Source organism: Lycorma delicatula, chromosome 1 (genome assembly GCF_047948215.1).
Source record: "Lycorma delicatula isolate Av1 chromosome 1, ASM4794821v1, whole genome shotgun sequence".
Classification (NCBI taxonomy): Eukaryota; Metazoa; Arthropoda; class Insecta; order Hemiptera; family Fulgoridae; genus Lycorma; species Lycorma delicatula.
In genome coordinates, this window is record NC_134455.1 from 226524617 (window position 1) to 226537779 (window position 13163).

General features: G+C 39.5%; 1 protein-coding gene across 1 annotated transcript in view; it reads left to right on the top strand.

Annotated features, from left to right (window-relative positions):
• Positions 1-13163, top strand: part of LOC142329374 (pickpocket protein 28-like) — a 102787-nt gene that overhangs the window by 37919 nt on the left and 51705 nt on the right. Inside the window, exons 2-3 of the mRNA XM_075373913.1 lie at positions 1263-1391; positions 2811-3047. Coding sequence (XP_075230028.1) covers positions 1263-1391; positions 2811-3047 — 366 coding nt within the window. The remainder of the gene's footprint in view (positions 1-1262; positions 1392-2810; positions 3048-13163) is intronic.

The following is a 13163-nucleotide window of genomic DNA, read 5'->3' on the forward strand; positions in this document are numbered from 1 at the left end:
TCTCAAAAAAGAAGCCAGCGGGTGAGGGGCTCACTGTTACTTTCACTAAATCAATATCGCTGAACTCCATATTGAGAGCCTCAACCCGTTCCTGACGACGCTCCACCTGTACAGACTTCCGTCTAGCAGCCTCTAATTGCCGAGCTATCGACCGACAATATGATTCACAGTCGCTGCTCGCCGCACTATCAGTGCCGCTTTACCCCGAAAGGACCTCACGGACGTCGCGAACACCTGTCGTCCTAATAGAACGCCGCCGCCTTTCCACAGAAGTAAATTCCTCTTCCATAGATGGCGGAATACCCCTAGATCGATCAGTCATAATTACAAACAACTAGCGCTGCGTGATGGAATATTTCTTCAAAATTCCCCCGTATCAAACAGCTGAACAAAAAAATAAATAAAATCTTTTTTTCTTAATCAATTTAGACTTAAGAAACTGCTATAAGTTGAGCATAATGAAGTAGTATATCTATAAATCAGTTGAGTAACTAAGATAAATATACCTTAGCAATCGTAGGCTATACTTTTTTTTTATACTTATTAAATATTATATCAAAACACGGAAAATAATTAAATTAACTACAAATAATAAACAAAACACTAGGAAAACGTTTAAATTAAATAAAATAAAATAAAAACAGTCACAAAACAGTAAATTGGTAATTAATGTCAGGATTAGCTCGTATGGAAGCTAACCAAAACAAAAAAAATAATATCCGTAATATCCAACAAAAAAAACTAACACAAACACAAAAAAGTAGCATAAAATAAAACAACTAATAACGTAATCGAACAACAAAAAACTGAAAACGAAACTACAATCGTATGAAAAAAACGGAGCTAGTACAAGACGTCTTCACTCTCTCAGATCTCGACACGAACTCCAAAACACAAAAAAGGAAAGAAAATAATATTTCCTTAACACTTACTCCTCCTAAATTGTTATTTTTGAACCATTGATGTTATTTAGTATGACAAATAATATTTAAACCGATAATATCAGTATATTTATAGTGATAAAATATTTATAATGATTTACAAGTAAGGAACACAAAAACTTAAAGTGAGTGTTTGTGTGTGGGTTGATGACTAATTCGTCATATAAACTCGAACGTTGTGTATGTGGGAATATGAATGAAAGTTTTGGAGAGAATGAATAAATGCTGTACCTGACCGGGATCATTCAACACTACTTCTCTTCCGTGGAGATTGATAATACATTGAAAGTTAAATAAAAATAATTTTTTTTTTATTTATAGTGAAAAAGAAAATTCATTGCCGAAACCACGAAGGCGTATCTTGAAAAACCTTTTTGATGATTACTGTGAAGGTTCCACTTTGCACGGGGTGAAATATTTGGTGGCCAGAGATCGGCCATGGATTGAAAGGTAAAGTAACATAACTTTTTTTTTCTAAACCGCATAGGCTAGATTATCGTCTTTAAATGAAAAATCTATGTTAAGTTTTTTTGTTACTTTATGAACGCACATCATATAATATAGGTGAGAACAGTTTGCTTAAAATCCAACGGTAAGTAACTTTCTGTTATAAAAACAGAAATAAATATAAATTTGTATATATTTTAATCCCGGCAGAACAAATGTAATCAGGTTAAATCTTTTATTTAGTTAACATGGGGTATTTACGAAGAAACACTGAATTCGAAAACTAAAAAATAAATTTTAAAAAATTCTTAAATTTTACCAGCAAAAGACAAATATTTACTTATGGATAAAAGGTATCGATCAGGGATTTCAACTAACGACAATATTTAATTGCATATTTTCTTTAACGGGTAGATAGGAGTATTAAAACTCAATATGGAACAACAGATATTAATTGACATAATATTGCTATGCATAAAGGAGGATAAAATAAAAATAACGCATTTAGAACTAGTGAATAAAAAAAAAGCAGTGGTGAAAAATAAGAAAATAAATATTCGTGAAAAATAATCAATCATTCAAGAAGAAGGCTCAAGGGAAAACCAACCAAATTGACAAACAAGATTTAACAAAACAAAAATATTAAATTTGTAGAGTATTTTTCCAGAACATTTCTCAAAATTAATATTTTGAGAAATCTGTTATTAATAATAATAATAATCCCTCCCTGGACGCGCCCAGGGGGGAATCCTGTCCCCCTACTGGGCGCTTTCTCAAAGTGGCGGATAGAAGAAGGCCCTGTAGATATACAGGGTAGGTGGTGTTCTTCAAAGGCCCACCTGCGGACCATAACAGGTACTTTAAATCCAACGCGTCTGTTCCAGAGATTGTGCGGCGTTTGGTCGGCGTCTGATTCCCATGTTAGGGACGGCCGTTTCTAGAGGTGTCGGAGCCTTGCCCGCATGAGCTTATCCTGTTACCCATTTGTTTTGAAAACTAATGGAGTACAACGATGTGAATATATAAGAATCTTAATATATAAGAATAAGAATAACTGAAAATAAGAATACAGTTGTAAGTGATGTTCCTTCACAGTTTACCATTAATGTTACAAGTAGAGGTAATTATTATGGGCTGTAATCACTAAAAACGTATTCTCCATTTGATTCTGCCATGTATGAAACAGTTATCTGTAATTTGTAACAAATTGATTAATTCTTTATTGATTTTTAGCTTATTTTTTTTTGGCTACTAAAGAGTGTAATAAAATAGATAGACATGGATATCAAAAATATTAACTTATATTCAGGAAATTTTTTAATATTATGACCTTTTATATGTTACTAGCAGTATGGCAATAAATTATATCCTAAATCTATATACCTACATCTAACTCATTAGTAATTTACTCATGTGTTTTAGGAGTTGGTGGATTTTTGCAACAATACTTTGCTTTCTAGGAAGCTTGTATCTTATCAGTCGTGTTTGGAATAAATGGAACAATTCTCCGGTAATTGTTTCCTTTGCTGAAACTACAACATCTGTTTGGCAAATACCCTTTCCATCTGTTACTATCTGCAGTGAAACGAAATCTCGTCAGTCCATATTTAACTTCACTATGTATCATCATATGAATACATCTGAATTGAGCGATGAGGAGTGAGTAATAATCTACTATTATATTATACTGTTTTGTATATTTAAATTATAACACTATTTATTTATGAAATAAAAATTTATTGGATAACAGGATATAATTGTATGAAGAGTTTTAATTTCCATTATACATGTCTTCTATATTATGAAATTTATAGGTTTTGATGTAGTTAGATTTAGTTTTACACTTAAATTATTTTACAATATAACTTAAAACTCTGAAGTTTAGAGTCTAAAATTTAATTAAACATGGTATTTTTCCAACATCTAATACACAGATATAGCCAATCCTAAGGTTATTCTAGACCTTACTTACATTAGGCAGTAAAAAATTATGACATGATATATTTTACTTGTGCTGCTTTTTAATTTCCCTAATGAATGGAACAAGTGTATGTGAGTAACACATTAAGAGATTCCATAAAAAAATCATATTTATACAAATTATCATCTTTTAACGCTCACTCAATTTATTTAGGAGAACCTGTGTTAATAGTGAAAACCTAGTTTGTGCTTCCAATAACAATTGTATCATAAATGAATATTTAAAATGTAACTGTTCTAACATAAGTGAATGTATTTAAATTATTTTTTTTTTAGATTAATGTACATGTTAACAAAATTGAATCAAATAATTTTTATTTTATTAATAAACAAATGATTGACCTTATTCTTGTAATTTTGTTGCATTGATGGTCTATATATATATAATGGAATGCAAAGTTGGCAGGAGTCTATTACTCCCTACTTTATCGCAGAACCTGGACAGAGTCCCTTGCTGCTGGATCATTCTAATCGGGCTTGTTTTTAAAAGGGTTATTTTTTTAATCTCGGATCTAATTTTTCAAGTTTTGTCTATTATTATTTTAGTGAATTTAAGACGGATTTAATTGCATTCCAATCCGTTGTTAAACCAGCGTTATCGAACCCATTTCATGGGCCGACCGCGGAAGGCTAGGCTTATAAAGCCTGTCCTCCCGACGTAATTCCCCTTCAGACCGTCCACTGAAGTCCTTTCGGTGCTAACTCTTTAATAGGCTAGCAGGAATACGCCACAACGGGGCACTAGCTATAAGGAGGGTGCAATGCGTCCCCTTTTCCGGAGGAGTCGCAATTGCTGGGATATTTTGTCTTACTGTAAGTTTTTTTTTAAATTTAGACCGCGTTTTTGTTTTATGCGCGACTTACCGTGTTTGACGTCTTCAAACTATATAACTCGCGAAAACTTTTCACTCGCGACCCCGGAAACGCGTCTGACGCACTATTCCGTTTATGGCTCATGCGATATGGAGGCCCCTAAGCCTGGTTTGTCGATTTTCGGCTACCGCACCGCACCATCACGGTGGTTCGTCCAGTACGGCGTGAGGCCGCTTCCTTACAACTGTCGGAGTTGGGTCCTCTCGGCAGATGTCCCGAAGATGACTGTGTTCGGACACAGCCGCTCTCCCGAACAGTCTGCGCGCCTGCGCCACCCCCACCTCGGACACGGATTGAAATCTCGCATCAGATCGGAGAGTGGCGTTCCTGACGAACCACGGAGCTCCAAAGATCGTCCGCAACGCGATGTTTTGGACGGCCTCGATCTTCTTTTGAAGCGAGGAGCTCAACACTGCCCCCCATGCCGGGTAAGCATATGTTAGAATCGGCAGTACGTATAGCCGAAAAATGAGGAGCTTAGTTGCCAGTGGGTACGGGCTGGCACTGTTCAGCACTGGGTATAGCGAGGCTCTGGCGGCCTTAGCCCTCCGGGTCGCATAATTTACATGTTCGCCGAAGGTAAGCCGCCTGTCCAACACCACCCCCAGGTACTTAACTGTTTTCTCAAAAGGGATTTTCTCCCCTGAGATTTCCAGCTCTCTGGTCGGTTTTCGTGTCTTGCATGTGAACATCACGGCCACCGATTTTTCACCGTTGACCCTGATTCTCCACATGTCGAGCCACGGTTCCACTAAGTCCAGCTGCCTTTGGAGCCTCCGGACCGCGTAATCCACATTTGCGGATTCGTAGAAATATGCCGTGTCGTCTGCGTAAAGGGCCGTTTTGACCCCTTCCGACAGCGGCATATCGTTCACGTACAAGGTGTACAAGAACGGGGAAAGTACTGCTCCTTGGGGAACCCCAGCGGCTATTTCTCTGGTAGAGGAAATCGTATCCCCTACGCGCACGACAAAATGTCGGTCTAGCAGATATGACCGCATCAGTCTGACATAGCGGTACGGGATCGCCGATCGCGCTAGCTTATAAAGCAGCCCGCTATGCCAAACTTTGTCAAAGGCCTTGGCCACATCCAGAAAAACGGCTGCAGTCACCCGTTTCCTGTTCAGGCCTCCGACAAGGTCGTCTATTATTTTTACCAGTTGGAGGGTGGTTGAGTGACCCTCCCTGAACCCAAATTGCTCGGGCCGCACTTCTCCCTCCATGTATCGCCTCAGTTTTTCGAGAAAAATCCTCTCGAACAACTTAGACAATACCGGTAACAGGGAGGTTGGCCTATAATTCCGTGGGAAAAGTAAACTTTTCCCCGGTTTGGGTAAACATACGACTTTGGCCGTTTTCCAACAATTCGGGAAATATCCAACGTACAAAATGGACGTGAATATCACCGAAATTGCTGTAATCACGGAGGCCGGTATGTTCCGGAATGCACGGGCGCTGATCCCGTCGACACCCGGGGCCTTGTCGGGGCTTGTGGCCTTAATGGCTGCGGAAACTTCCGCTTCAGTGACTTGCTCAATCTCTAGAGGGGCGTCCTCCACCTGTGAGAAATAATCTACAAGAAAGGATTCCACCTCGGTTGTGTGCACGTCGTTCGGGGAGGGAGGGGGGTTTGGAGTGAACTGCTCCTCCAAGGTATCGGCGAATACCTCGGCCCTCTCCGCCTCCGAGTATGCAAGAAAACCTCGCTGCCCCACAACCGGATGGCGAGGCTTCTTCCCTTCTCGCAGTCTCCTGTTCAACCTGAACACCGAGGAGATGTCGTCAGAGACCGAGGCGAGGTATTCGTTCCACGAATCCTCTCGATGGCTTGTCAGCAGTTGTTTTACCCTGTCCGTTTGATTATAAAAGGCCCGCTTATCAGCGGGGGACAGGGTGATTCGATATCTCCTCCTCAGTCGTCGTTTCTCCGTTATGGCTTCGGAGATATGAGGAGGGAGGTCGTTTCGAACAACTGCTCGAGTTTTGGCCGATGAGCTGCCTGCCAGGGCCTCGGTCATTGACGACGTGACGCGCCCGACAGTGTCGTCGATTTCCTCCGGGGTGTTCAGGAGCTCAGGATTTACCGGCCTGTACTCCCGCTGGAGGGTCTCGTAGAACCTTTTCCAGTTGACTGACCTTCGGGGTATAGGCGGGGGATCTCGGCCACCCCCTGCCTGACCTAGTTCCAACAGGACAGGGGAATGGTCCGAGCTGAGGTCTTCTATCGTTTCAATCATGAATGGGAGGGTACCCCCCTTCATGACTGCGATATCCAGCACGTCAGGCCTAGATCTGCCTGAGCGATGCACGAACGTGGGCACCTCAGGGCCTACGACGACCAAGCGGCGGGCTCTCGCCCTTTCGTACAGCAATCTGCCATTCGGATTTGTCAGAATGCTGTTCCATGACACGTGTTTGGCATTGAGGTCGCCCATGAGTATCACGGGCCCATCCCAATTTTCCAGCACGGCATCCAGATCTGCGCCGGTTACCGCGTCGTTCGGCTTGCTATAAGCCGAAACCAGCCGATACACCGTGCCCAGATGCTCCACATGCACACACGTTTGCTCCATCACGTTTGTATGAAGAACAACGCGCGTATGCATGTGGCGTCTGTGGACTAAAACCGCAGTTCCACCAGAGGTGCGAGATCCGGGTCGAACTGGCCTATCCGTCCTATATGTAAAATAGTTCCGAAGGGTCAGTTGCTTGTTTGGGTTCAAGCACGTCTCAGACAACAGTATCACGTCTATCAGTAGATCCTCGGCCAGACGGCAGTGTTCCTCCGTCCGGCCTACTACTGAGTTGGCGTTCCACTGCAAGAGTCTGAGGGTGGGCCTAACCATACCTGGACAGTACAGCCATGAGGCACTCTATTAAGGACTGAATACAGTCCTTGAGAGATTTTGCCTGGAGCAGGCGTGGCAAAACCATCATGATATCTGGCAGGATATCCTTCACTGTCATCTGCGACAGGAAGTCCATGCCAGTGGTCTCCAACGGGGTAGCCGGTTTCGGATTACCGCTGGGGGTGCCTTTTGGCGCGGCCGCCCTTTTGGTGGGGCGCGGGGCCACAGTGTTTTTAACAGCCTGCTTGGCCTTCCCAGCCGGAGCAGGCTTTGCCTTTCCCGTCGAGGAAGGCTTGGCCTTCTTCGCCGGGGCCGGCTTTGTCGCCGCCTTTTGTTTCACCACCTTCTTGGTGGTTGCCGCCGGTTTTGGCTTGGCGGGTGTTGGGGAGGGTACCTCCCCTTTTTTCACGACCGCTTTGGCCACAGGTGCCGGCACCTCCGGTTTGGGGACTGTTTTTCCCCCACCGGCAACACAGGCCCAGCTGCGGCCGTCCAAAGTCGTGGGCTTTTTAAGTCCCTTGACTTTGTTTGTCTGCTCCTTATAATAGGGGCAGCCCCTGTAATTGGCCGGATGTGGCCCCTTACAGTTGACGCATGAGGCTGGTTCCTCACGCGGCTTGACGCAGGCAGAAGTGTCGTGGTTTCCACCACACTTTACGCATTGCTGGGCCCTCTGGCAGTAATTGGACGAGTGTCCAAATTTCTGGCATCTGTGGCACTGGGGTGGCCCCCCTCGTGACACAAATGCAGTCACTGCGACCTTGCAGTAAAAAATACTGGCAAGGTCATAAATGGCCCGGGCCAAAGGGGTCCTCTTAAGGGCCACTAGGCAGGTCGGGGTTTCCCGACCGTCCCTTGTGAGGAGCTTCTTAACCGAAACCACCTCATAGCCAAGGGAGGTCAGTTCCTCCCTTACTTCCTCCGGGGCAGCCCCATAGGGGATCCCCCGTACAACCACCTTCAGCTCCCTGTCCTTCGGGAGCTGAAAGGAGTGAAAGGCGATTCCCTTCGAGTGCAGAAAACTCTGCACCGCCCGGTAATCCGCCTCGCTGCCCAGCTGCGGCCTTATCGAGAGCCCGGTGCTTTTAGCCACCAGGCGCCCCCCAATCCTCGACTTTATGTCCCTCGCCAATGCTGGCCACTCTTTCGGGCAGTCCAGCATTATCGGCGGGATTTTCTCCCGCCTGACGGTAGCAGGCTGTGATGGGGCCCCATCATCAGCCTGCGAGTTGGCAGCTGCTGCAGCCTTGCTGCAGCCCGCTACGGGCTCCGCCTCCATAGGAGGCGCGGAGTCCCGGCGTTTCTGGCGCTTCCTAGCGCCAGACCCGCTTTCCTCTCCACCGTCGGACAGTTCCGTGGTGGGAGAACGGGGTGGAGGAGGCCTTATTTTTCCTTCCATTGAGGAAAATAAGGAAGAAAAATTTAAAAATTAAAATTAAAATTAAACTTAATTTACACTTCTTAATCTACACTTGCTGTAAAATAAAATCACTGACAAGAAAATCAATTAAAAAAATAAAATTATTTTAAAAGTAGCAAAATAGTCCTATAATAATAGGCTATTTACTTAATGTATTCACAATGACTACAAGAGTTCACTTTACATTATTAGAATATTGAATAGGATAAAAGTAAAATTAAGAAAAGGATTATCCTTTTCTTAATGTGACTGGCCTGTAGTCCAGGTAGCTGGCCGCCCGGCTGATGTCCTAGCAGACCCTTCTCACATTGTCTGGCGACGCAGGTAGAAGAACTGTTGAACACCTGGCTGGACTGGTTACAACTGACCATATGAACATTGAGTTAAGCTCAGGTTTTGAATCTTCGATCTCTGCAAAATTCTGAGTATATTTTATATCGGGCTAGTTCGGAAAGGTCCTGTGATATATCTGATACTTTCACTGCTACTGTTGTCAATTTTCTGCAATTAGAATTTTCTAGTGGATGAGTACAAAAATATACCCATCCATAGTCTATTATTAATAGTCTGTATTTTTGGTTACATTAACGACTTAAGTAGAAATAAAAGTATTTATTTTTAATTTTAATTAGTTCTGGAAAATACAGTTTACCAGTGCTAAAAGCAATCTTACATTTTGTTGCACTTTCTTCTGTATGCAGGTGTCACTTTAGAAATTTATCAAATGTTGGACCAAAGATTCTCACATAATCCTTGAATTTAATCACATGGTCATTAAGAGTTAAGATTGGGTTCACATGAGGCAAATTATTTCTGCAAAAACACTAGGTTTTTGGATGAGAATAGAATCTATCAATCCATTAATTTTAATTTTACCTTCAGAATGATCTGTTTAATAGATATGGATACTTTCATTTCTATAAATTCATATTTAACTAGATACATTCACATCTAACTATTTAACTAAAACAGACTAGTCACTAGCTTAAAATACTACCAAGTCATCTACTTACTTTACCATCTAAGTAAGGTGGGTTTATTATCTATTAAATGCAACTTTAATAAGGTGCTGCTAAAGGAACCTCTGCAAAATGCTGTTATCGTATGATCTACTAGTTATGTAGTAATGTCTCATTCAAAAAACATTCTTGGAACATCCGGTTTTGAATATATTATCAGAGTTGGCATCTCATCTCTAAATTCCCATGTGTACAAATACTGCAGTATGCATGCATCCATTTCATGTCAAAAAAAAGAACGCTGAGAAGGTGATTTTTTGTATAAAGTTGTTTAGAATCACATTTCTTGACTGAAATTGTCATTGAACAGATTATTTTCATGGTATACACCTTCCCCATTTTTACATTGCCATATGAGTATCAGCTTAATCATCTTCCCAAAAAATACATACTTTCGCATTTTACCAATTTATTCATTATAAAGTAATATAATTGACCTGTAACTCTGAATATTTACAGGATTCTTATATTTCTTCAATATTTTATTTATGAGTATAATGACTTCCTTCCATTGTATTGGACAGATTTGTATTGTCAGATTTCATTGAACAAATTCAGGCTATGTTAGCAGCATTTGTCAGCCATATATAATGAATGTCAAGAAGTTGTTCTTCAATTGTGTGATGAAAGTGTTCATATAGCTTTGCTTCTGGCTGAGATTGTGGAATCTTAATAAGGTGATTGTACCTCATTCTATATCTCATTCAATAGCAGGCAGACTTTCAATTTTATACACCTCAAAACTGATTTTCATTGAACTTGCATGGATTACAACTTAGATTGGGATCTGGAATTTTTCCGGCCTCTTGGATGTGTGCAGTTGTTTTGCCAATATCTAAATGACTGATCCTCACACCATTGAAAATTATAGTCCAATCTTAGTAATATGTATTACTGCCAAGTTTTTTCAAAATTATTTACCAGCACCTTTACATTTCACCAAAAAAGAATACTATTATTCTAAGTGACTTATCCCCTGATGTAGAAGTATGAATACTGACCTACTAACAATTCTAATGTAATTTATTTCTGAAATTTGGTTGGTTTGGATTAAAAGCTATTTTTTAATGAAAATGTTTGTAGGGTAGTATCAAAAGTCAGAAAGAATCTTGGTTTGTTTCTCTAGATTAGTTGACATTTCCATTATTTAAATGCAATTTTGGATCTGTTTAAACTGTCATTTTATTCTTGAATATTATACTATTATTTTGAATTGCGATGGAGGCTATGTTTGCTCTAATTTAGCTCTAATTTAGAAGCTATCTAGAATATTATTTAAATATTATTTAATAATAATAATATTATTATTAATAATATTATAATATATTAATAATATAATATAATATAATTAATAATATAATAATAATAATATTATTTAATAATATTAATATTATTTTAATATTATTTAAATTCTAATTTAAAATTTGCTCTAATTTAGAAGCGATCTAGAATATTATTTTTTATTGTACATGTCTTCATGGTTTTGCTTACATTAGTGAAAATTATAAGGTTGCATGAAACACTGAGAACACCTTATTTTCAAAATTTTGATTGTTGTACAAGACCTTGTATGTCCGTAAATTTATTTATAACACTACTGCTAGAATCATAGGTGCTGAGTTCTGTACCACATACGTTTATTTTAAGAGACATCTTTTAAGATTTTTAATAATACCAAGCTACAACATTTTGACAAATGAATATAGTGTTAACAGTTGGATCATTAGAATGACATAATTTTTGAAAAGTACTATGACATTAATGTGTTTTTGATGAAAATGGTAGCCTATTAATTTTTTCAGTGACATTAGTGTTTTTGTATGTATTCTTTTTAAGTTGGTTGTTGATATCCATCTTGTTCAGTTGTATCTTTATATTGTTTTATCATTTAAAGTTAGTATAGGTTTATTTTGTTTACTTTTCATGTTTTGTCAGTATACTTATCATCTACATTCATCCTCTGAAGTGATACCTGACGGTAATTCCCGGAGGCTAAACAGGAAAAAAAAATATTATTACGCTAAGTAAAACACAGACTCACGCAAGACAACGACAGACGTAGCCGTTCTACGTCGCGCACGCCTACTGCAGCACTCCTCCCACTAGGCAATTAGATTACGTATGTTATTGTTGACGCGCTCATTGTATCAGTTTAGTTTCTTTATTTATTTTTTCAAAGTTTAATGTGTACCATGCCTCCCAAAAAAAGTATCTTCGTGGAAAACTGACTATCTTGGAACATTTGCATACGACGGAATTGTTTTATATTGTCGAGTTTGCGAGAAAAATATTTCGTACACAATAAAGTTTAAAATGGATCAGTATGTCACAATAAGTCTTCATATCGCAGGATTGCAAAAGAAAGGCCCACGACAACAACTTATAACAGCGGCAAGTAGCAGTGATTTCACTTCCAAAGGTAAACAAAAAAAAAACAAACCCTTTAGCATGGATTTACGTGAAACGTTGCTTACAAGTGATACTCTTTACAAGCTTACAAAATCCTACCTTCAAAGAATTTTTCGAAAAATATTGTTTGAATCAAGATGTTCCAGATTAATCAACATTGCGTAAAAATTACATACCAACAATTTACCTACATGTTCTGGAAGAAATACGCAATGAACTCAAGGGTAGCATTATTTGGTTTTCAACTGACGAAACTACTTTCAGTTGTGGTCGTTACATTGCAAATTTAATTGTCGATGCATTAAAACTAGAGCCTTCTTCTTCCTATTTGGTGGCATGCAAAAACTCGAATCATTCTACGATCACCAGATTTATGAATTAGGCTATTAAAAAAGTATTTCCTGAATCTTCTGCAGATGAGTATTTATATTTTTCTCAGATGCTGCTCTCTATATGATCGAGGCAGCCAAAGCCCTCCAGGTATTTTATCCAAATTTTATTCATGTGAAGTGCTTTGCTGAACGGAGTACATCAGCTTGCTGAAGAAGTAGATCCATGTTTGGGAATGTAAATAAACTGATTTCATCAACAAAGAAAGTGTTGATGAAACACTTTCATCAAATTGCTAGTACCTGCTCGCAATAAGGCATATAAAGAAAAACTGCCAAGTGTGCCTTTACCTTCCTTTACCAGTGGTTACTTGATAGGGAACATGAATTGAAGTTGTACTGTTTTGCAATGAACATTTCGAGGTTATCAAAGGTGTAGCAAACGACTTCAGTAGGACAGAGGCTATGACAGTTTGTTAGTCCAAGGAAGCATTTAACGATTCTTCTACAAAAAAAACACACAGCTGTGATTATCACTCATTTTTTCCACCTACCTGCAACTACTAAAAAGCTTGAAATTCAAGGTTTGGCGTTGCCCTTAATCTATTTAGTTAATGAATAAAATCCGCTAAATGAACTTCGCATTGTCAGAGGTATTCCCGTGTAAACTTAAAGAAAAATTTGAAAATATTTTGAACAATAAGCTAGGATTTGAACCTTTGTGTCAAATTCATAGTTTTATTAATGGGACGGGTGAACTTTTCCAGAAACAATAAGTGCTAACATAACACACAAATTGAAATACTGCCCATATACCTCAGTGGATGTGGAAGATCTTTTTAAACTTATAAAAATATTTTGAGTAATTGAAGACACAATCTTAATACTGAACATTT